General features: G+C 45.0%; 1 protein-coding gene across 2 annotated transcripts in view; it reads left to right on the top strand.

Annotated features, from left to right (window-relative positions):
• Nucleotides 1-25,434, top strand: part of TANC2 (tetratricopeptide repeat, ankyrin repeat and coiled-coil containing 2) — a 2,475,706-nt gene that overhangs the window by 1,925,215 nt on the left and 525,057 nt on the right. For both annotated transcript variants that reach the window (XM_086923824.1, XM_086923825.1), the window contains one exon: nt 19,949-20,074. In XM_086923824.1, coding sequence (XP_086779950.1) covers nt 19,949-20,074 — 126 coding nt within the window. The remainder of the gene's footprint in view (nt 1-19,948; nt 20,075-25,434) is intronic.

The raw sequence follows: 25,434 nt of genomic DNA, 5'->3' as shown, positions 1-25,434 counted from the left end.
TTAATGGAAATATCTTTTTAATTGTGTATTGTGTGATGAATAAACTGTTCAGTATTTTTCATAATTTTGTATGTGTTTACATTTTGCCTCACTAGTACAGTATTTTGTTAAGTGTCTATTTTTGTCAATGTGTCTTTGAGAATATCTGTTTCAATAATAAAGTGTCCCAAAGGGAATATTTGCTTGACTAAAAGTCCTCTGTTGTACTCCATCCCTTTGGGTTGTTGGGTCCCTCTCTCTTTTATTAGAGTCTGCTAATTTATACAGTCCATTCCTGAAAGCCTTGATATACCTACGCTTAACTGATATGTAGTCATCTTTACTAGAACAATACACTTTCACCGACTTCCTATCATGCTGTTTTCTTTTTACCAATGTCCCCAATATCTGCTTGTCTTCACGTTTTACATGAGTAACTGCAAATCGCATCACCTATTTATTCACAAAAAACTATCTTCCACATCAACCAAGAAATAATCTTGCGTTTAACCTTTGCAATTCCTTTCGAATACTAATTGGAAGCTTTACACTTTATCAAAGTTAAAAAGATGTTCGGCGATCCGTAGATGTTCACCGAGTTCTTTGTTGTTAGTAAAGTATTTTCCTTCCACAGGCCACAATTTCCGATACCCAAATTCCAGCGTTATCAGCCTATCAAAATCCTAAACTCGGCAATTCGTGTCTGCCGTTGGTTCCTCGCTTCAGAACAGTCCCCCCTTGAAGACAGAGCCTTTCCTTCCCCCTCAGCAAACTATGGAATCCTCTCCCCACTTCTATTCGTTCCTACCCCTCACTAATCAAGATACTGTATGTTTGTAAAATAGACCTTATCCCTTTTTGGCTGTTATGCGCTTAGAACCGCTGCGTTAGTTTGCTCTTTCCAAATTAATTAACATAAGAAGTTCAAAAACATTAACTAGACTTTCCATCAAGCAAGTTGCATAGCCTACCCCTTTAATGGAGTTGCTTATTCAGAACTCACTGATTTACATGAAAACAAGTGTATAGGAATACTTAGGTATGATGCCAAGTGACTACTTGTGACGGGACATAGCAGTAAGTAAATGTCCAGTTACTAATAACATATAACGCGCCTCCTTTTTGAAAGGTAGTGATAGATGTGGAACCCATAGTACAGTCTGTAGTTGTTACAGTGAAAGTTCCTTTAATAGTATATCAATTTCATTACTTTATGCAATAGTAGTATTACCAGTAGTAATGACAGCATAAGAAACGCTCATATTCCATTAGCAATTTGACTAATATTTTATGCAATATTAATAGTACTAGGCCGAGGAGTAGTGTTCGGATAGTAGTAATATATTATTGAGCTGTGAGTTTGGTGTCGCTCTATAGTTGCAATTTCAGTCGCCTCTTGGCAGTGCCGGCAATAGTGCTTTCATTAGCAGTAGTGCTACCAGGCAGTAATAGTTGCATATGCACTGTAGTACGTTTGTAAATGTTGGGGAAAGTTATAGTTGCAGCATTAGTAGATGTAATAAGTTACAGCAGTATGAAAAGAACTAAAAGTGACGATTGCTTCAAAGAGAATAAAGAATTGACTGTTGATCATTGGTTTGAGAAAACTGCTGTGTTGTATTTTTCATTTCGTTGGTAGCTTAGATGCACTGAACACCGTGAATTTACCTAACGCCCAATGAGCCTCCTTGCGTCAATATACTTTGTAAATGAAAATCAGTAGATGAAAGTAACTGTGTACTTTGTAGAAAATGAATGTGGGCCCTTGACATAACGTATATGCCATCAGCCTCTACAGTGACCACGCTAGCCTTCTTTATATCTCAACAGTGCAAAGTCATGAAGTCTCCTGACAAGACTGCTTGAATCACGGTTTAGCAGCTGCGTTCGAATGCCACAGTCTGTCATTGAAGGTCGAAACCTCGGAACAAAGGTATACACGCCAGTGTCTCTTAAATAACAATGCCATTGAGGATGCTGGTTCACACGGTGACGTTGTATTCACTACAGTTTGTGTGCGTTAAGTCTCCCTTGGCTTTCCTTTCAATGCTTGGTCTTTTCTGTGGATGGATGTGTGCGCACACACCAGCCCACACTCCCCGAGTACTGCCATAGGTTACTGAGCAGGGGAAGCTACTGGTACAGAGGATGGAATCACCCATCCTCACCACTTTATTTTCTTGCTCTCAGCGTACATTCGAGGCAGGTAGCGAGAACAACACACTTCTGTGGGTAGAGTGAATACAACATCTCCTTGTATATACCGTGTCATGGGCCAGGCATCCTTGTGCTTTTCTGTGTGCACAGATCTCTCTTTTTAATGACTCTCCCCAGGCATTGGGGCCTCTTTGTGATTGTCTCATTACAATCCCTGTAATTGTTGGTTTCTGTCAGCAAGCACCCAGCCTGCTTTTTAATTTTGTTCTCTTTTAACTACTGACCTGTGTTAGTGCTCTATTTGTTTGCAGCCCCTAGCTTTTGTGTAGGATTCAGTGTAGTCCCCTGGTGCCCTTAAATGACTGATGCGAGAAGAGGGCACGTTAATTGCTACAGCCTGAAGTTGTCGAGAATAAGTGGGTAATAGCTGGAGGGATACATAAAGATGCATTTAAGATCGTTAGGGCGCCGAGCCTTGTTGCTGCTCCCTCTTGTATGAGTCATCAGGCAAGCAAAGTCTTGAGTTGTTCCAGTTCTGTAATTCCTCAGGCAGTTTGGAAGTGCTGTACTTCAGAAGATGTATTTCTTAATCGGTGATGTTCTCCACTAAACCCTGTACACCATGAAGTCTTGCAGACGCATAACAAACCTTTTTTAATGATATTGCGAGCTCCTGTTCTTTCCGAGGCTGCAATTTGGTAGTTTGTTTTAGAAGACCAGTTTTATTATTGCGTAATCTTATGTGTGGATCTTATTACAGACCGATTGTGGCCGTTGCCCTTCATATTACGTTTCAAATGTTTCAGCTCAATCCCAGTTATGTTGTTTATTGTCGGAAATATGCCCATACCCATTTAACCCTTATCTGCCCAGAAAGAAACTGAACCTGTTACACTTATGAGCGAGGGCAATTTAGCCCTGGTCCTGGAGGAACAGGCTTTTGCCTACATTTCAGAATATCCACGGGATGGCACTTGCTACTGTATTTTCTGAGTAGAGGAACGCTAAAATGCGAATACAAGTAATGGTTTGCTCTGTACACCACAGGGCTGGTGGCTTTAATACCTTTTCTTTCTTGGTAAATCGACTCAGATGGACTCATCTTCTCCGGTGGCACTGGTCGACATGTGGTGCTCTTGCACAAGTGGTAACTGTATGGTGAATGGATTTGGATTTATTGTATTATGTAACAAAAAGGGTGTGTATTATGTAAACATAAATGGTACATGGGCTCTGACACAGCAAGGCACCAGGAATCCTCCCTATGTGTCTATGCAATAGGCACAGACATGGCCCTATAGCGCTTATGCATGGAGGGTTTTCACTTTCCCACCAAGATAGGAGTAAGCAACCTCATGTCTTGGTGACGGGGCAGCTCCAATATGCTTGGGTAGTAGATTACTAAGACACTTGTGCAAAGGTGCATGTTACTACAACAGGACCGTACTTATGACCCTTCTAGGTTGTTTCACGTTACTTGGTAGTTTGGTGATTTTCTTTTTCCCAGGTCAGCACTGACTCGGTGACGTCTGTGAAGTGTTCTGCACCCTTTGAGATCTTTTTCCACTATAGAAAACATCAGATAAATACATTTCAGAAGAACATTATGCACATCTCCGGTTTTGATGTAAGTATTCCAGGTGTATTTATTTTAAGCCTTTACATAAATGCATCTGGATTATAGGTTCAGTCTCTCCTCACCATCTGCATATGTCACCGTGGTCTGTGCTTTTTTTTCTGGTCCCTTCGTGCTCCTCAGTGGACGCGAGGCTAGATAGCTGTCAATTATTGTAATACTAAAGTGCCCAGGGGGCTCACAAAGTGGGCGCAAACATCTGTTTCGTCCCCAGAGCACTTGCATAATACGGCCCCAGGGTTGTAGTCTGTACTGCGGTCATGCTGAGTAGGTTAGATTAAACGCCCATCCAAGAGCACTCCTGAGCCACTGGTGTGGTAAAGACATACAACCAGTGCGTACGACTTCCGAAGATATAAAGAGCGAAATGTGCAGTCATGAAGGTGACATCCATTGTTTACCGTTGTCAATTGTATGAACATTTATAAAGTTTTCAATGCTGCCCATTTGCGCCCACGGGTCTCTTCAAGATCCTGTGTCTTTGCTAGCTATTTAAGGTTGTCCATTCCTATCTCCTGTAAAAAAATCAAGCTTTTTTGGGGGACATTTCCTAAGGCATTAGCCTATGGAACTGTTTCTTTCCGAGTCTTGAAGCAATTGTATGAAGTTTTGGAAAAGATTGAAATTAAATTGTGTCAAATCTGAAAGACATATGATCTGATATGTTGGATGCTGTAAGCATCAACCACCCCCAATGTTTTTCTGCAACCCCCATCTCCCAAGGATGTCTTAAACAAGTCCACATTTGAATCAGATTGAAAACCATACAGCAAGCAGGAAAGACTGAGAGAGGACCATGACGACATGGCTTTGGTCAAGAGTGGATGGTTTCTAATGTAGTCAGAATCTTAAGAATGAACATGGTACCACTTTCCACAAATGTTTCGGTATTCAAAATATTGCGTATGGAATCCCCTCGTATTGTCTAATTATAACATCTGAATAGTTTCACTACCTGCTGTGCAAACTGGGTGTCCTTCCTAAGCTAAGCAGAAGCTTATCTGTTGCTCCTCATTTCCATGCATGCACACTTCACTCATACACAAAGCTCACATCTGTGTCCGACGAAGGGAGCAACACGTCAACACTGTTACAGTATTAAGGAACAAGGGAGGATAAACAATTATGACAATCGGTTCGAGCAATATTGGAGCTATTCATAGAGACACTAAGTTCAGGTGGTACAATATCATATGTTGAGCATTTGAATACATATATTACAACCGCATGAACATTACAGTGTGAGGATTAGAGAGTATTGGTCCCGGTTAATCTATGGTAATTGGTACAATGTGTAAAACCTCTGTTGTCAGACGAGGAGATGGGGAAACAGGGGAGGGGTTGCATATTATGGATGGGAGTAACAAAGGGGATGGGACAAGCGAGGTTGCAAAGGGAAAGTACAGGAGTAGTGAGTGTGGGTGGAGAGTGCCAAGGGGTGGTAGTATTTAGGGCGGTACCTGCATAGGCTACCAGGTTTCCTCCTGATAGGGTCCTGGGGGAGAAGGCGTGTGACCTATGGCAAGGAGGTGAAAAAGGGCTGCAGGGTTGGTGATATTGGTAGATGGTAACTGCCACAATGCATTGTTAGAGGTAGCTCAAGTGGGGGGGGGGGAATGGGGGAGTCATAGGGGTAATCAGTTCCCAGAATTGGGTAATCATAGTGTCCCCGGCTGCTGCTATGGGTCGCTTACGGAGGCGCCTGGCTATCTCCCAGTGTAGAGCAGTGCTTTCTACTTCTCCTAAAACGAGGAGTGCCCTGTGCCATTGGGGAATCTCTGGGGGTCGTTTGGCTCTCCAGTGCATGGTGAGAAGATGCTTAGCAAGCAATAAAGCGAGATTGGCAAAGCGTGCCCGTACTTTATGATCCTTCCTCTTTTTAAAGATTCACTGGGTTGTTGCTTCCCACGAATTCAGCAAGTAAGCTCTGTAATGGTGACTAGGGTGTCGCGTGACAATAGTTGTCGATATTAGGGTATGACTATAACACGTGCTGGAGGTCAGCTGTTTGGGCCTGACATTTGGAGCACTTTAGGTGGCCTTTGTGGAAGGTACAGTTTAACAGTGAGGGTGTGAGATATGCACAGTTGAAGCACCTTATGTTTTTGAATCGCGCATTGCGGGAAATGTTTTGGGTGATTCTAGGGTCATAGTCCATTCAGTGTTGAGTAGGGGCCGCGTCAGATCCTCCTCCAAAATGTGTCAGAGGTGGGTGTGTCAGGGAGATTTTGGTGTGTTCTCTGATGGCTTTTAGAGCCATGTTACCTGGTGGTGCGCTGTCCCCATGGTGTGCAGAGCATGTATAACGGCATGAGTGGAGGCATGTGCAACAGACTCTGGGTCGTTGCCATTGGTCGCCCATGTAGGAGAAACTGTGCTGGACGGATGCCATCGTGTTGACGCAGTTGGTCAAATGTAAGCATGCTTTTGCTTTGGAAGAGGCTGCCCGCTGTCTTCTGGGAGCACTCATGCCATGTGGACAACTCACGCCATGTGAAGAGTACAGGGGGGTCAAAGTTGCCCTAGAAGCAGAATGGTAGAGTAAAAGGGTTTCATGTGTTTTGTCAGTTGAAAGATCTTGGCGAGGCACTTCTTGGCCACCCAGACGGGTAAGGACCAGGAGCAATGTATTTTAGCTCTTGGGTCTAATAGTTGGTGAAGAATATAAAGGGGGAGGGGACCGTTCCCGATATTGGTCTCATATAAATTCTTTCCTGCTGACCGTCTGAATACTACTGATGCAGCACCGCAAGGTAATAGGACTCGCAGGATGGAGCACCTTGTTCGCCCTGGCCTACCGGCCACTGGAGCTTGTTGAGTGCTACCAGCTGCCCTTTCCTGTCCCAGAATAGGTCTCCCAGCATCAGATCCAGTTCTCTGAAAATTTGCCGGTGGGGATATACCGGCACATTCACAAAATAATGTAATAGGTGTGGAAGAACGATCATTTTTGACAGAACGATTTTGCCACTGTGGGAGAGGGGTAGTCGCTACCAGAATCGCGTTTGAGATTTGAGAGATGTAAAGGCCCGCTTCAAATTGCCTTCAAAAGCCGGATACAAATTGCCTTCAAATAATTCCTATTGTGAATGGTACAGTGTGATGCCTAGGTAACCGACTGCTGCTGTCGTCCATTTCAGCGACACACAGCCCAAGTGTACAGCCCGGGGCCGTGTCCCGTTTCAGTGGGAAGACAGCTGACTTCCCCCAACTTACTTGTAGGCTCGCTGCTTCCTTGAAATCCCAGAAAATCGTGGACATCGACTCAGTGTCCACTGCAGCATCCGGAGTTACAGCAGAAAGTTATCAGCATACACCAACACTTCATGGGTAGTGCCCCAGCAGAGTCCTTTTTAGGTTTTGCCTCGCCGAAGATGCGCTCTGCGCATCTTTTCGGCGCAGGCGAAAACCTGATGAGTTGCATAGTGTGGCTTGGTTCGGCCCTCGTCCTTGATTGGCTGGCTCCGTAAACGGAGCCTTGCCATTGGACGAGGGGCCTGTCCGTCAATGCCGGACCAGACACGGGGGCGTTCCCGACATTCTTTGGCTTTTGCCGACGTCACGGGACGCCGGGAACGCCCCCGTGTCTGGTCCGGCATTGCCGGCACTACTGCGTCTCTTCTCCTCCGTCGCCGGCCTCCAGTCTCCTCCTCCCCGATTGCATTGCCCCGTGACTGGCCGGCCGGCCAATCCTAGCGCGGCCGGCCGGAAGTGCCCGCCCCCCGCAGCCCGGGGAAGAAGGAGAGCAAGACGGCAAGCACTATGGCGGCGCACGCGGGGCTCCCGTGGCCTGGAGGGAACCCCGGGAGATACAGGTAAGTGTTTTTTTTCCTTATTTGTAATGCTGATAAAAAATGTTAACATATTTAGAGGCACTGTATATACCATGTGTAACTACAATAGTAGACACGGATATGTGGGAAGGTAATAGACGCAACCCCGCCGGGTCAGAGATCGCAACATCTCGGCGCACGGTCTGTGGTCAGCATAGCCCATTGTGTGCCTACGGACGCATCTCACTGCTGGACTTAACCCCCTCCCTCCCGTTAGAGTCAGCAGTCTACAACACAACGCACAGAGGGAGAGACGGTGGTAGAGTCCAGGGTATGACACATTTAGCAATCCTCGTCCTCTTCATCACTCGATATAGCTGCCACCATGCTGTTCCCGCCCCTTACCGCTGCCTCGGCTCCCGTTCCCGCCCCCCTACCGCTGCCTGGGCCGCCCTGTTCCCGCAGTGCCGTTCTCAGCTGCAGACATGGTGAAAGTGTCCTTCAACTCGGCTCTCGGCCAGAAAGACCCGCCAAAGGAGGAGAACAGCGAGGTGCTCATCATCCCCGAGCCCAAGGTGAGCCCCCGGGAGGCTCGCCAGTTTATCAGCCTGTATATTGTGTTTGTTTGTCATTCGAAGGATCACACGCTGTGCTGCTCAAATACTCCGGTTTGTGTTTTCAAAACACTTGCAACCTTTTTATTCTCTCTTCTGCTGGATCAAGGTCTGTTTGGTTCGCATTTCCAGTTTTTGGGCTCTGAGTATCGGCTTTTGTTTTTCGTTGGAGACAGCCTCGCGTCTTTGGGATATTAATCTTGTTTTTGTTGTGAAAGCCGCCCATATATTGTGACTGCAGCCTCTGGATCGTGGGAGGGAGAGCGTGTTTGCTGGAGGATTACGGGTACACAAGATAGAGGAGGCAGGCAGGGAAGCTGAGGGGAATCATCAAGCGAAGCCTGAGCCCAACAGACACCATACCCACCTCTGCCCCCACAGCGAGACTGAGTCCAAAGCTGCCAAAGAGCCCCAGGAGGAAGAGAAGGAAAGGTAACAGCGCAGATTTATTAAATCCCATCCTCTCTTTTGACCAGTGCCGTAGCTATTGGAAAGTAGAGCCAGCAGTGAATCCCCTATGCCACGAGGAAGCTCCAGTTACATGTCAAAGTCCTGCGTATTTCAGACACGTTAAGCACGCACCCACGGGGATCGTGGCTCAGCCTTTAAACAGCATGCTTTCTCTGCTACTAGGAGCAGCTTTATGCCCTCTGGCACAAAGCTCCGTTAACACACCTTTTGTTCACCGGTGCTGTTAAGACGCCACACACTTATAACTCTTGTCATTAAGAACTGGTATCCTCCTGTGTCCCACATCGGCACGCCTTGTGGATTCCTGTGCTTTGGCACAGTGCCCCACTGTAACCTTAGTGCCCTTCGCAAATAACTCTTTCAGTGGGTTAATCTACACCTCCTTGGTGCCTTTGCTACTCTTTTGACTGTGTGCTATGGATAAAATTGACCTCTCCTCCTGCCCTTGCATATACTGATTTAGTAAAACCATCTTGTGACAACCACTTTGTTGGATTATGCTACACTCTTCAGGAGACCTCTGTCTCTCATGAACCCTTGTGCCCTGGAAACCGTTATAGTTCTATGTACCATAATATTAAATGGTACTCCTTTCCATATCTCTGTCGTGTGGATCCGACCACCATGTTTTGCCCTAAATCAATCTAAGGGTTTTTCAGTCAATTCTCTAATTGACACCCACCGCTCCCCCTTTATTCCACCCCTAATAGTGGAAATATGATTTAACGAGTTAATATTTGCTTCTGACGTCTGTGACTCCTGCATGTTACTGGGTCAAATACTGCCAAGCCCACTCAACCTTTAAAGAGGATATCGTTGAATTGGGTAACTAATGATTAGCGTGTTATTTAACGTGTGTAGTTGGTGCTCAGGAAATATTATTTTGACAATGATCCCTGGGGCTTTGGCTGTGATTTTTTAACAAGTGGCTGGATATAGGACCGAGATGAACGGATAGAGTATGGGCATCTCCGGAATTTATATGGCATGTTAGTTGGTGTCCTTGGTCTGAGTGTGCGAAAACAAGATTTTTTAGTAGAGAAAGAATACAAGTTATACTCTCTAAACACGCACCCCTTATTTACCTTAAAGAACTCAACATCATTAGGATACAAATATAGAATTACTTTGTGCCTGTGTGTAAACTCAGTTACATTGCATACAATGTGTGTTTTCTTATCATAATTTGAATTACGACACCACTCAAAGATAGACTAACTCGCTCATTTAGAGCTTTGTCAAAATCTCCAGATAATACCCTGTTGACTTAATGTTTCTGCTCAGGCGTCCACCTTGGTCAGATAAAGGGTGAATAGCACAGAGCACCATGTTCCTGCACGTTTCTCACGTTTGTTGAGGCTTTGGTTACACCAGCTTTTTGCAGGTGCAAACTGTTTACTGTATTTTGTACAATTAAAGTGGTAATACAACTACTGTACTGATTTTTTTTTATATAGTATTGATAGTGCATATTATATGCATAACTAAAGAAGACTTGATACTGTGTATCTGGCAGTTTTTCTCACCGAGTCCTAATGTGTAACTTAATGGTAATAGATCAATGTTTGATTACCAGGACACACAGCTAAATTTCAAATGAGTGCCTGCCACGCTGGTGCACAGCTGGGATGGATGGATGGAAGGGTGGGTGTCTGACATAGAACAGTCTGGCACGCGGGGTGAACAGCTGGAGTGAGTGGGTGGGTGTCTGGTGTGGTGTACATCAGGCTGTTTGACTCACAGCTAACCCTGGGGTGGGTGTGTCCCCGGTGTAGAGCCAGCGAGAAGCCGGGTCCACAGCTGGGGTCGTGTGTGTCTAGCTTAGAGCAGTTTGAAAGAGAAGCCGGACGAACAGCTGGGAAGGGTGGGTCTCTAGTGTAGAACAGTTTGAAGGAGAGGTTGGGTGCACTCCTAGGGTGGGTGGGTGTCTGGTGTAGAGCGGGTTGTAAGAAAGGCTGGGTGCACAGTTGGGGTGGATGTCTGGTGTGGAACAGTTTGAAGGAGAGGTTGGGTGCACACCTAGGGTGGGTGGGTGTCTGGTGTAGAGCGGGTTGTAAGAAAGGCTGGGTGCACAGTTGGGGTGGATGTCTGGTGTGGAACAGTTTGAAGGAGAGGTTGGGTGCACACCTAGGGTGGGTGGGTGTCTGGGGTAGAGCGGGTTGTAAGAAAGGCTGGGTGCACAGTTGGGGAGGATGTCTGGCGTAGAACAGTTTGGAAGAGAGGTTGGGTGCAAAGATACAGTGGTTCGTGGTTGGGTGACTGGTGTAGAGCAGTCTTGTTTGACAGGTGTCTAGTGTAGGGCAAGATGGGTGCACAGCGGATGGGGGAGGTCTGTTGTAGTTCTGCCTGTATGAGAGGCTGGGTGCTCAGCACCCTTGCCGTGTAATGCCTTGTACTACATCTGTGTTCGCAGTCGCCTCAGGCTGTTTTTTTTATGCAGGGGACGGGATTTGATCATGCCCATTACGCCGTATTGCTTCTCAAAGGCAACTGTTGCAGAGCCAAGTGGGCTGTTGAAAATTGTGTTTTCTCCACCTGCCCCTGTTGCCTGCTTGTGCCTCCGTTTTCGTGCCTCCGTTTTCATGCCCCTGTTGCCTGCTTGTGTCCCTGTTGCCCGCTTGTGCCTCCTTGTGCCCCTGTTGTCTGCTTGTGCCTCTGTGTGCCCCTGTTGTCTGCTTGTGCCTCTGTGTGCCCCTGTTGCCTGCTTGTGCCTCTGTGTGCCCCTGCTTGTGCCTCTGTGTGCCCCTGTTGTCTGCTTGTGCCTCTGTGTGCCCCTGTTGCCTGCTTGTGCCTCTGTGTGCCCCTGCTTGTGCCTCTGTGTGCCCCTGTTGTCTGCTTGTGCCTCTGTGTGCCCCTGTTGTCTGCTTGTGCCTCTGTGTGCCCCTGTTGCCTGCTTGTGCCTCTGTGTGCCCCTATTGCCTGCTTGTGCTCTGCTTGTGCCTCTGTGTGCCCCTGTTGCCTGCTTGTGCCTCTGTGTGCCCCTGTTGCCTGCTTGTGCCTCTGTGTGCCCCTGTTGCCTGCTTGTGCCTCTGTGTGCCCCTGTTGCCTGCTTGTGCCTCTGTGTGCCCCTGTTGCCTGCTTGTGCCTCTGTGTGCCCCTGTTGCCTGCTTGTGCCTCTGTGTGCCCCTGTTGCCTGCTTGTGCCTCCGTCTGCCCCTGTTGCCTGCTTGTGCTGTGTTGGTGTGTGTGGAGGGCTCTGTGTGGCTGTGTGTGTAGGAAGCTTTGTGTGGCTGTGTGTGTGGAGGGCTCTGTGTGGCTGTGTGTGTGGGGGGCTCTGTGTGGCTGTGTGTGTGGGGGGCTCTGTGTGGCTGTGTGTGCGGGGCTCTGTGTGGGGGTGTGTGTGGGGCGGCTCTGTGTGTGAGAGAGAGAGATTTGTTTAAATACCAGGATAATTGCCGGCAGCAGCACCCTTGCCGTGTAATGCCTTGTACTACATCTGTGTTAGCAGTCGCCTCAGGCTGTTGTTTTTTTTTATGCAGGGGACGGGATTTGATCATGCCCATTACGCCGTATTGCTTTTCAAAGGCAACTGTTGCAGAGCCAAGTGGGCTGTTGAAAATTGTGTTTTCTACACCTGCCCCTGTTGCCTGCTTGTGCCTCCGTTTTCGTGCCCCTGTTGCCTGCTTGTGCCCCTGTTGCCCGCTTGTGCCTCCTTGTGCCCCTGTTGCCCGCTTGTGCCTCTGTGTGCCCCTGTTGCCCGCTTGTGCCTCTGTGTGCCCCTGTTGTCTGCTTGTGCCCCTTGTGCCCCTGTTGCCCGCTTGTGCCTCTGTGTGCCCCTGTTGCCCGCTTGTGCCTCTGTGTGCCCCTGTTGTCTGCTTGTGCCTCTGTGGGCCCCTGTTGCCTGCTTGTGCCTCTGTGGGCCCCTGTTGCCTGCTTGTGCCCCTGTTGCCTGCTTGTGCCTCCGTCTGCCCCTGTTGCCTGCTTGTGCTGTGTTGGTGTGTGTGGAGGGCTCTGTGTGGCTGTGTGTGTAGGAAGCTTTGTGTGGCTGTGTGTGTGGAGGGCTCTGTGTGGCTGTGTGTGTGGGGGGCTCTGTGTGGCTGTGTGTGTGGGGGTCTGTGTGTGCGGGGCTCTGTGTGTGTTTGTGTGTGTCATTTGCGATAGATAAAGCTAGTGGCATTGTAAATGACAATGCCATTTATTTATGTTAAAAAAACATAAATAAAAATAATGTCAAGAGCAATGCCAATAGCTCTAACTTTAACAAAGGCAAAACCATTGCATTGTAAATGCTTGTTCCTGAAGTCGGTGTGCCAATGGCTCCATGGCATTGACAGAAAGGATTGAGACGCATCAACACTTTATACACAACTTTCCTACGGAGTTTAGAAAGTGGCCATTTGATACCTTAGGAGTGACCAAATGCCGTTAGGCAATTTGCAACAGCGAGTTCAAGTGCAATGCTTGAAGCGTTTAAATATATTTACGTATTTCTGCGTGTGTCTCTGTCCCGACCAGCTCTATGTATTCTACCCCCAATGGAGTAATTGACTTGGCCCTTAGAGTATGTTTCCTCTATGTCCATGTCTTTAATTACCGTACCACAAAACGTCTTCCTCAGAGAAATCATGACTCTGCTTCCAGACCTACGTTAACATGTCCTGATTTAAGAGTTCCCAAACTTGGCGCAAGACTAAATTCTCAGAATTCCAGCAACCAGGGAGGGTTTTAACCTCAGACCTGCTATGTTCACACAGGGTGACATCTATTTATAAATTATGCAGTTTTCTCTAGCACAGACTTGGCCCTAGGAAATTAGATTGCTTTAAAACAGAGCCTGAGTAAGTAGCAAAGAACGTTAAACAAATCCATTGAATGAATCACATACAGACAAAGAACAAAAGTCGCAGTGAATAAAGTCGGTTAGTAATAACTAACCAAAATTGATCTATGGAGGCCTAAAAGGCTAACAGCGAGACGTTTATATGGAACAGGAGCATTTTTACTTTGTTTTTAGGTCTCGCCTTGCGACGCAGCGCATGCGTTGCTCGCTTTGCGAGATCTATTGTCGTCGATTTCTCTTACGAAGCGGGGAGGGTGGAAGCTCCACCCATGCTTCTAATTGGCGCTGGTCCAAAATTCATGCTTTTCATAGGAAGTGATACATTTGAGAGCAAATCCCTAGGCAATTAATCGTTTCAGACAATTCAACAACTCATTTCTGAAACAGGTTCACGATCTAAAGAACTCAGTGTGAACCCAATTAGACTATATTAAAACATTTATCAATTTTATTTTACTTGCATTAAAAACTGCTCAGACAATACATTGATGAAGGACAACATAATTATGACTGGACGCAGTTTACATAAAAACAATCACATACTAATATAACAATATAATCTAGAATAGAATGAAAAAACATCAAATAGTTAATAAACGCCTAATGAAAAAGTGGTGGCTATAAGATGGATCTTCCCAACGTGCGTTTCAGCACTAAGTGTGCCTTCAGCAGGAGGGCCACAACCATATCTTTATGGGGCTGAGACGGTGATATAGTCACGCTGTACTGGTGATCCAAAAATGTAGGACCTGTATCTGTTTCTTAATTGTTTTTGAGAGTACACAGGATGTATGTGTCTCGCATTGTAGCTTTCCTCTTGCTTCCCTGGTTAGATCGTCTTGAACAAAACGGCACCTTCAGAGAAGTATATTCGTCTAACAAATGTGTATCTTTTAATTTCAGGATGTACAATAGACTGGGGGGGTGACCAAAGGCCAATAGTAGGCTCCGTAATAGAAGTCGGGAACCAGTGGGCAAACACACAATATAGTTCGCAACTGTGTCCACGTAGCTCTTCAAGTGAGCTGGCTCGAGCGAATTATGTTTCTGGATGCCATGCTGAAAAAGTTACATTTATTTATAAATTATGCAGTTTTCTATAGCGCAGACTTGGCCCTAGGACATTAGATTGCTTTAAAACAAAGCCTGAGTAAGTAGCAAAGAATGTCGAATAAATCCATTGAATGAATCACATAAAGACAAAGATCAAAAGTCACAGTGAATAAAGTCGGTTAGTAATAACTAACCAAAACTGATCTATAGAGGCCTAAAAGGCTGACAGCGAGACGTTTATATGGAACAGGAGCATTGTAACTTCGTTTTTAGGTCTTGCCAAGCGACACAGCGCTTTGCGCTGCTCGCTTTGCGAGATCTATTGTTACAATTTCTCTTCCGAAGCCGTGGTGGAAGCTCCACCCATGCTTCTAATTGGCGCAGGTCCAAAATGCGTGCTTTTCATAGGAAGGGAGGCATGTTTTGTTCCCTCCCTGTCTCCTGCTCGTCGTGCCGGCCCGGACAGAAGATGTGCACGGTGTCTTTAAATGTACATGCCGCTTTCACTTTCACAAATCTTGTCTGCTGAGCACCCCCACAGGACCTGTAGGGTGGCGCGCGCACAGTCCCTTCAGTTGGGTAAGTCCTGGGATCCGCTGCGGCCAGGCCAACGGCGTCTCCAGGCTCTGTCGACCTACATCCAGAGAGTCTGTAAAGTTTATAGTCTCGGCAAAGGGGATTACTCTTCAGTCTATGTGACTGCTTCCGGAAGGTGATGGCGCCACACAGCAGAAGTCCTCGCGTATTCCCGAGGCTCGGTCCTAAACTAAGAGAGGTCTGGTGGACAGGTCTGAGGTCGGACTCTGGGTCCCCAGACTGCTCGAGCCGTGGGTGGAGCGGCCAGATTGGTGGGTCTTGCCTGGGGGTTGGGGGTAGTACAATGCGCCTGTCTGACACTAAATGGGCGTTGGTTTGCGAACTCCACAGCCAAAGAAATGAATTGACAAAATGTCAGCCAGCGGTTTTAATAACACATTTTCCTGTTGTCAAAGGCACACCCCTAAAGACAGACGGCTCAGTGGGTTGAGGCACCGGCTGCACGCACACCTGTGTATCTGGCAAAGCTCCAGGCTTCATACTGGTATCATGGTTTTGGCAATCCGTGTAGGGATCTTAGTGTGTGAGATAGCTCATCGTAGACTTGAATCCATGTGAAATCGATGTGGGGGTGGAAGGGTTGCTTAGCGCTCACTGAGGGGCATGCAGTGCAGCTTGCAGGTCTCCATTCCAATCATGTAGTGAATGTCACGGAGATCGCTGTGTAACCTGCAGGTTCGCATGTTCAGTTACTGGTAAAATAACTCATTAAATCCCTGCAGGCACCTGTGCGCCTCCAGCCTCCCATGGAAAACCTCCCACGCTTTGCCTCATTACTCCGTTCATCTGCGGTTAAGATGCGTGCGCTTGAATAGTGTAGTAATTACCCATCAAGTTTGTATTGTGGTGTTGTGTAGCAGGGACATGGCAGATATGGTTGGTGTAGTTGGTACCAGGTTCGAGTCTCGGCGTTGCCTGAACCTTTTGGTGTCTGGGAAAATCACTTCATCTTCCAGTGCCAACCAAAAATAAATGTGTCTGTGTAATGTAATTGCTGCTCATGTAAAGTGCTCCAATACCTTTGAGTCGAGTTTGCGCTATCTATCTATACTATTATAATAAAGCAGAAACTTTAAGGCTTTGAGGCGGGTAAACTCGGGAACTACTGCGCCAATCTACACACCCGATACACCGTTGAAATCGGCAGGGTGTGTAGATGGTTATAGGCTACATAAATTAAAAAAATAAACGTTATTTAAAATTTTAGATTAAAAAAAAAAAAGTAGTCCCTCAAAAGTAGCGCCGGCCGCGACGTGCGTGGTCACGTTAGGAGCACGGGGAGGGAGCGGTGTCCAAGGAGCGGTAGACATGGCGCGGGGGAGGAGCGGTGACGTCAGGAGCAGAGGACCGGCGGCGGAGGAGGAGCGGCGGACATGGCGCAGGGGAGGAGCGGTGGTGCGAGCAGACAGGCGGGAGCAGCACCGGCGGAGGTAAGGGCACTCATGTAGGGGCAGGCGGGGGTCGGGGCAGGCGGGGGTCGGGTCAGGCGGGGGAAGGGCGGACGGCGGTAGGGGAAGCCTGAGGACAAGAAAGAGGAGGCAAACGGTGCACTACAAATGTCAGACAAACGGTGCATTACAGGAGGAAAAAGTGACGTGTGGCCGGGTGGGGGACGGACACCTGCGTCCCTTGGGTGGAGTGGAGGGAAGGGGGTGGATGATGTGTACACGAGGAAAAAGTGACGTGTGCAGGTTACAAAAGTGGAGCGGGCGGGGGCCCTGAAGCAAAGTAAATTACAGGAGGAAAAAGTGACGTCTGCAGGTTACAAAAGCGGGGCGGGAGGGGGCCCTGAAGCCTAATTACTCCAGGGCAACGTCGGGACGGGCTGCTAGTATAAAAATAAAACTGAAGAAAAAAAACTCCCTTGCATTCATTAACTAACACTCTCAATGAGCGTGCCCACTTTTGAGTCACTTTCTTGCCCTTTCGGTGATACTAGGACATACATGAAAACATTTTAAAACTAGGAAAAGGGACATTTTGGAGAAAAAAAATCAAGACTGATAAAAAAAAATTTGTTCAATCTAATAAACATCATTCGGGGACTACAGAAAGAAGAGATGGTAAGAACAAGATCTAACCTATTTGGAGGGTCGCCGGAGACAATTTTGATAAAGAAGGGACATATCACTGACGACAAATTCTCAGTGCTGTGTTTCAGAGTCTGTACCTGTATTTTCATTCCATATTCGTGTTTGGGTTGCGAAAATGGCAAGAAAGCAACATACTTCAACCAACACGAAGCGCTGCCCAGAATCGTTCTCCTTTGTTTGGAGAGAACTGGCGTTGAAAGACTTACTTATTTCTCTAGCCTCCCTTTCGCCATTTCGTATCAAACAGTCCGACTATATATGTACTAAAATCATCTTTGGCTTGGTGTATTCTTGCATTGTGGAGATCGTACATATATTTTTTTGTTAATTTTTTTTTTTATTTATACCCAAGTACAGCCGCAAAGTTTCACAGGCCCATGTGTAATTTGCTGCTCCAATCCTTTTTTTTCTTCCTTTGAATTATGGGACTTCTAGACCTGCTTTATAATGAAACAAGACAGTTTAAAGTTCAGGAGAGTCCAGTATTTGATCCTTCCAACTAGGGATTTCTTGATACGTATACAAATGTTTGATGGCCGATTTGATTGTTTTTGAGTCTACTGTTGGTGGCCTGGATAACCTAACCCATTTTATGCTGCTTTGCAATAAATATGTAGCCGCCCGGCCGAGATGGCTTCTTCCCCTTTTCAAACACTGTGGAGTCAGATGTGTGAAACCAGCAATGGCTGTATGTATCAAATCAGATTATGTGAATGTGGTTACCTCTGTAGCATCATATTAATAGGTTATGTGGCCCTGCTTGAAAGAGTTGCCCTCCACTCTGGGAGTACGCTTAAGTAGGTAACCTTTATGAACTTAATTGTTTCTTTCACGGAACACATAATTGTATGGATCAGTCGATTTACTTTGCACTACTTTAATGTACAACACTCTTACTTCCTAGGTGGATGGACAAACTGTTTACAACTAGAAAAAAGACAATCCTCAACTCCCTATGTTTCGATAGCTAATAGTGTTGTATAGATAGTGTTTATATTTAGGAGGTAACCTTTGACTGTAATATGTTCCTTCCCCAAAGCACTTGCACCATGACATGATATGTTCCGTGCCCAAAGAACTCATGGAACATATCATAATTTTATGTATAGGTCGAATAATTTTGCGCCATTTCTCTGCACTGTACTTTTACATCTTAGCTGTGGGAAAAACTGCTTACAACTGGAAAAAGGTAAATTCTTAACTTTCTATGTTTTTAACCAACAGTTATGTATAGGTTTATATTTAGGAGGTAGCCTCTGATGATAATATGTACCTATCCCATTGCACTTGATATTTACTGTGGTAGAAGAATTCAAACATGCTCTTCTTCTCAGGACGTATGCCCTCGAAGAAAAATCACTTTTCTGTCTTCTGTATTTTTTTAATGAATTTATTGATAGATTGATGTGCACAGGTTTTTATTGAATTGTCCCTCTATGGCATGTTTTTCTTTTTTTAATATAAGGCTGTCAGCTGAAACAAAAAATAAAATAACTAACAGTATTTGATCCATGTTTGGACAGATAGGCAGCGCTTTAAATGATATAGAAAATTGTAGGTACTCTCTATCTAGAGTACCTTTTTACTTCTGAGAAGTGCAGGTACCCTCCATTTCAAATCAAGAGGTGCAGGCACTCACCACGGGACAGTACCTGCCAATTTAAAGCATTGCGGATATGTTGGATTTTCTTAGGTGAGATTAAAAGAAACTCAGTTTACGGGGGGTTGACTTTTAGATGATGATTCAACACCCATGTTTGGACTTTTTCAAGGGTGTTGGAGTAAAGAAGAAATGCAACTGTGTTTATATAGTGCTCCCAGCCACCGACGAGGTGAATGCGAGTGCCATTGTAACTCTGCACTCCCTTGCCAGTGAAGAGACACCCGCTGCCCCAGCTAGGTTGAATGGGTTGGGTCATAAGGGTTACTTCCATGGTGGGATATAAGGACTCCCCAACTTGGTCCCCTTTAGGTTGTCCTTTCCTGCAAGGATGTACTGCACTACAGTATGGTGCTCAGTTCAGGTATGTAGATGATTTCGAAGCAAGCAATCAGATTGGTGGTATGATCAGACTAGTCCCAGAGCCCACCGTAGCTGGAGATCTTTCAGAAGTTAAGAGGGATAAATTCAAATGTGTTCTTAATATTCATGGCAAGTCTTCAAGTTGCTTCAGCGAATGCCTGCATCTTACTAACAATGAAAATAAATATACGGTTAGGTGCAGGAAGTTATAATGTATGTTCCAATATTTTTAGCCCACATTTAATTGCTAAAGATATTTGAAGCATTGGAATGTTCCCGTGGACGCGCCTTCCACAGGCTTCCAACTGTAGGTACTGGAGAAAGCGTTCCTTGAGTTTCCTATACTCCGCTTATTCCCAACATCACCTTCCATATGAAAAACCCACATATAAATCCCAAGAACGCAGGTTCCCACTGGAGAAATCTGCTGCGCTATCTGTATTTGGGGTCAGACTGACTGATTACAGATGAGTACATACCTAGAAAGTATGCAGGATATCCAAATATATCAGCATTCATTTTCAGGAAAACAGTTTGCAGTCACCTATTTTCCAAAAGTGTTTTTTTTACGTAAGTGTATCTCAGGAGCAGTAGTTCTTTTTTTTGGGCTTCCAACCCCCTTAATTAATCAGAGTGAGAATTAGAGTATGCTGCTTCATTGTAGTATACGAGAGTGCTGGGGATAAGTCCTTTATGCACGAAAAATGTATGAAAGTAAATTGTGAGACTCGTGTTGTTTTCTAATACTTATGGCATTCCCCTCTCCTTTTCAGCCACCAGTTCTGCCCACCTGGAGGACCTCGCTTACCTAGATGAGCAGAGACACACACCACTGCGGACTTCCCTTCGTATGCCCCGGCAGACCCTGGGAGGGGTCCGCACACAGCCAGATCTACGAGGTAAATGAATATGCAAGGTGGTCTGCATGTATTTAACAGAAAAGTAGAATTAGTGACTGACCGTTTTCTTTACAGTTTCTACAGCCGATAGTCGTTACTTCTGAGGAAGTTGTGTCTAAACACTAAGTCCCTGATCCTGGAATAACTGATACCAAGAACATTCCTGCAAGCAGTGTAGATAATGCATGATGTGTATAGTTGTGGCATAGCACTGTTTCGCTAGCCTGATGCATAAGGAAGAATTAAAGTTGCTTTCACCTGTCACCAGTCTGTCTTGGGCAATATTTCACTAACGCTGCACCAAAGTTTTATCATTTAGAAGGATGGTACTTAGAAAGGAATTGCTGAGTCATGAAATTTCTATTTATAGTCAACACAGATTGATTTATCCTACTCACGTTTGGGATCAACATCTTAAATTGAGTAATACTTGTTTCTTTTTCTTTTAAATGAACACGTTAATTACAAATTAAAACTAACTTGGAATGTGCTTAAAATTATCCCTCCAAGAGTGTTCCTTTTGAAAGAAAAACATAAATGCATTAGAGAAAAATATAGCCAGCTTTTTGAAGCCACAGAATCTGCAACTCATTTGCATGCTGTACTTTTGGCTTGTGAAGCAAGATCCTCCTGGAGCTTAGCTGCCCCAGCCTTTTGACAGGACCATTCAATCTTTTTTCTGTTTCCCTTTTTTAATTTAAATTAAACACTCTCACTGAATTTCAACTGTTTTTGAGCTTTTATTTAAAAGTCTACTGCTGTAAAGAATTTCCGTTGTTCTTTGTGAATGGCCATTCCTGCAATAGGAAGAAATCTGCAAATGACCCTTGAGCTGTGTGTATAACGTATTCCCATGCAACGACACTGGAGAGAATATTCTTTTTGCTTGCTCCCCTACTTTTTCCCTGCTTAATACAGATGGTGCTTTGACTATATGCTTTGAGAAACCACTAACTAGTTTCTCAGTGCCCATGTTTCCATTACAATGTGCAGGAAACTGTAAAACTCATTATATGGGTACTGATAAGTGCATTTACATTCATTGCATTTAGTTTCTCAGTTGCATACAAGCAGCCTTCCTGCTGCTTCCATAAGGATACTTCAGAAGGGCTGATTCCTTTTACAGGATCCTCACAGGGGTCTCCAGACCTGTGCTGGAGGAGAGGGTGACCACACCTTCCAAATAGGTATGAAGAGGAGGCAACAGAGATATGTATAAGGGAAGCAGAGGGGTAGGCCCACTCCTGCAATGAAACTTCAAAGAAGGAGGAGAGAAATAACGTAGTTGTTGCATGTGTAGCTCTATAGTGTTGGGCTCATACAGTTGCAACTTATTCAAAGAAGTCTTTTGAGTCACAATACATTGTGACTCCTCTCTATGGCAATGCACATTTTTAGATAATTTTCCTCCACCATTGGTCTTTGACGGGTTTTGCTCTTATTTTTGACGGATCAGTGGTCAATAAACCAGTTTAGGTGAGATGAGTCTTGCTTTTCCACGGAAAGGAATCGCTGTAATGGGTACGCTAGGGCAGCACAGTTTTTGAAGAACACTAGTGTAACCTTTTGAAAGGTTTGAACTGACCACTCACTTATCAGAGTAATACAGACAGAGACTGGAGGTGGGGAGGGGGTCAGAGTAAGGGTGTTACCCCCCCTACCCCCCCCACCTCTGCTAGGTGCTATATCTGATGGTGTTGCAGATTGAAATCAGTATTGTACACACAATTATGCTGCCTGTAGGGTCACATACCCCCATGTGACAAGAAGAAAGAAGTGGGAGGTTGTGTTTTCGACCTGTTAATCGCTGGAGCCCAACCTGGTGGAGCTACCAAGAGTCAAAACACAACTGGAAGTCTGAATACATATGGAATGCCAACAAAACCACCAATATACCTGGTGCAGACTTGGCTGATAGACTGCTAAACTGTGGGTTATTGTCGCAAAAGATTTACCATTCGGCAAGCATGCCACAGATTGTTTATCTGTCTACTTCCTCACTAGATGATCCCAGAGTTCCTGAAACTGATTGACACCACTGATCAAACTCTCAGGGGGAAAGGAGAATTGTAAGAGAAATAAATACTTGTGAGGATCTTCGGTTTATCCGGAGAAATTTATTGTTCAGCCTTACAACATTTCCTGAACCAAGGCAATAACGTAGATGAGAATTATTGAGTAAATCAGCACTGAAATTGACTGCAAACAAACTGTGTTTCTCACCTTCCTGGACCTCATCACACTTTCAGTACTTCTAACTCTGTCTTTGATTTACGCTGACGGTAGAGTTTTTCCTACAGTAGAAGATACAAATGTGTGTGAGTGTGTATGTGTGTGTAAACATATTATAGAGATAAGTACTTACAATTATAGCAAATTTCACCTAGTAACCTCTGTGGAAAAATATCTTTACATAATTATATTTTATTTGTTTAACTTAAACCAGTTTTAGATTAGTAACAAAAGGTTTATATTGCCTCTACATAAATAAAGAGCTCTTGATTTCTTACAGTCTTAACAAACAAGAATGACAACCATCACCAAATCTAAGGTATTTGTTGGAAAATAATCCAAAAGATGGAAAACCAAACACTTGAGAGAAGAAAAAAATCCAGGTTTTAAAAAGGAAGTTACAAGAATCCAAGCTTTATTTAGGAAGCGCCAAAATTCAGGAAGAGTCGTGCTTATGTAAATCAAAGATGATGCTACCTTTTGTCTCTCAAGAGTTCTATGACTTCCTTATCTTTTTTCACTAGGAATGTTTTGTTCCCACTGAGCCAATAATTCTAAAGCACTGTTCTTAACTGCACAGTACCAATATTAAGGCCATTAGTAGGATCAAGTGAGTGCAAGAAAGATTTCCTAAAGCATCTTAACTTCAGTGTTACTCCAATATTGGATCTTTCATACGTTCACAGGCTTGAATCATTCCCCATCGTCGGAGTGAGAGTCCCAAGGTACCATTAGAAAGCAGTGTAAAGTTAAAGATAGCCTATAAAGGACATAAAACCTTCACTTTTGTAACACACCATTGTCATTTTAAAAAAAGAGACTAAACTAGGTTGTATCGCCCTCTAGAACACTCCTCCCAGCGGTGTCTGTCTTTCAGATTTTCAGAGCACAAGTGTGAATATGTACAATGTTAAAGAGAAGGTTTGTTTCTCATTGAAGGAGGATGGGTTGCATATGAATCTATGAAAGATACCAATACTGGAGAACTGCAGTTTCAGGTAAGTAATTTATTTTCTTGCTCCAGTAATGGATCGTTCATAGATTCACATGGTTGAATCAGATTGAATAGCAGTTGAATAAAACATTTTTTGCATGAAAATCAGAATAAATTTGTTCTCATACCTATACGTCTGAGTATACAGATATAAAAGAAACAATGTAAAATGTGTGTAACACAGAGGAAGATGTGTATCACTGCAGTGGTTCACTGTTACTAGAAAAGATGAAGAAACACCGCCAGGCAGCATCTCTGTGGTGCGGAATCAAAGCAGTAGTGCTGCATAAAATAGTTTCTATTCTTGTAGGTTGCTGCTCTGCGGATACCTTGAATAAACACACTGGAAAACAGCTCAATTGAAGTCGAAGCACTTCTGGTTTAATGAGCTTGCACCTTTGTTTGCAGAGGCATGTCAGCTTTCTGATGACCAAATTGTATGGCATCGGATATTCATTGTGCAATGCTCTGTTTTGAGAGTGATTAATCTTTTCTAGGAGCACTGTAATGCTCTGTTTTGAGAGTGATTAATCTTTTCTAGGAGCACTGTATGCTACTAATACCCGTTTGGATCTGCAGAAGTGTATCATTTTTTTAAGGTAAAATTCCAGATATCTCTTGACGTCCATGGAATGCAATACCCTTTCTGCTGCAGTCCTGAGATATGGAAAAAAGTCTTTAGAATTATTGGTTCATTTAAGTAGAAATCCGATGGGACTTTTGGGAGGAACTTTGGATTTGTTCGCAGAATCACCCGGTCCTGCCTGAATTTTAGGAAAGGTTCCTGAATGGTGAAAGCCTGTATTTTACCAACCCGTCTTTCTGAGGTCAGTGCCAACAGGAGCGTCACTTTTGCGTTGTGGATAGACTTGAATGGGCTTTTTGTTGGTTGAAAAAGCACAGTGTTCAATCACCGGAGTGGGAGAGGAGGCCTCACTGGTGAAGAGACCCTGAATAAACCTTTAATAAATTGTTTGAGTCTGCTAGACCACAACAAAAGTGATGTTGCTGATCTTTGGAAGCGGGATATGGCCACCAGGTGAACCATAATGGAAATGAGCAAGACCTGATCATGCTAGATGTAGTAAATAAGGAAGGTTTTCTTCCACTGTAGACACATTGGACCGCTGACACCATATGCAGAAATGCTTCCATTTAAGGATGACAGATTTGTTTGTACTATCTGCTAGATCCTTGGCTACAATATCCCTGCATTCTCCTGCACAAATTCATTGAATTCAGGAGCTGGGCTTACAAGTGTAAGGATTTCAGATCTGGGTGAAGTACACCCAGGCTCATAGTCAGTAGAGGCTGAAGTGGTTGCAGTTAGATGTGGTGTCTCTCTGATAGAAGTAAGTCCATGAATCAATGTTGCTGTAGGTACCTCTGGGTGATAAGAATGACCCTCAAGGCTCTGCATTCATCCACATGAGAACCCTTGCGAGGAGAGGAGTTGGGGCGGGGTGAGCGTAGACAAAGATTCTGGATGATGCGATCAAAAACACATTCCCCGGTCGTGGATGCCAGCTTGCGTAAAACAGGCATTTATGGTTCTGGGCTGTTGCAAACAGGTCCAGATTTGGTCTGCCCATTGATGGAAGGTGTCTTCTTGGAAATCTAGATTCATCTCCCATTCGTGGAAAGTATCGGCTTAGAGTGTTTGCTTCTTCAGTACATGTTCGGCCTTCTGATTCACCTGTTGATGTATTGACCACTCCCAAATTATCTGTGGCTCCTGGGTCAGTGTAGTGCACTGTGGTGGTGTTGTCTGTGAGGATAAGCACTGCATATTTTCTTATCCTTGGCAAGAAATCTTGTGTGGTTTCCATTTGCCGCTGACTTAAAGGTCCTGCAGATAAGCTCCCCAGTTCTCTAAGGAAGCGTCTGTGGCGATGCTTAACCTGTAAGCTTGGGGTATGAATGACCGACCCACTGAGAGTTTTACCTCTTGAGTCCTCCAAGAAAGAGCTGTGTGCATTCCTGGAGTGACGTAGATGGTATCATTGAAAGAGCTTTGTGTTTGGATCCACTGCCTGTCCAGCTCCTCTTGCAACTGTCGTATGCGCAGGCAGCAGAACAGAACCTAAAAAATGCAAGAAGACATCTTCCATAGGTGGAATTTGTAGAGGCGAAC

This window comes from Lissotriton vulgaris, chromosome 5 (genome assembly GCF_964263255.1).
Source record: "Lissotriton vulgaris chromosome 5, aLisVul1.2, whole genome shotgun sequence".
NCBI classification, from domain to species: Eukaryota; Metazoa; Chordata; class Amphibia; order Caudata; family Salamandridae; genus Lissotriton; species Lissotriton vulgaris.
This window is presented reverse-complemented; position numbering and strand designations above follow the sequence as displayed.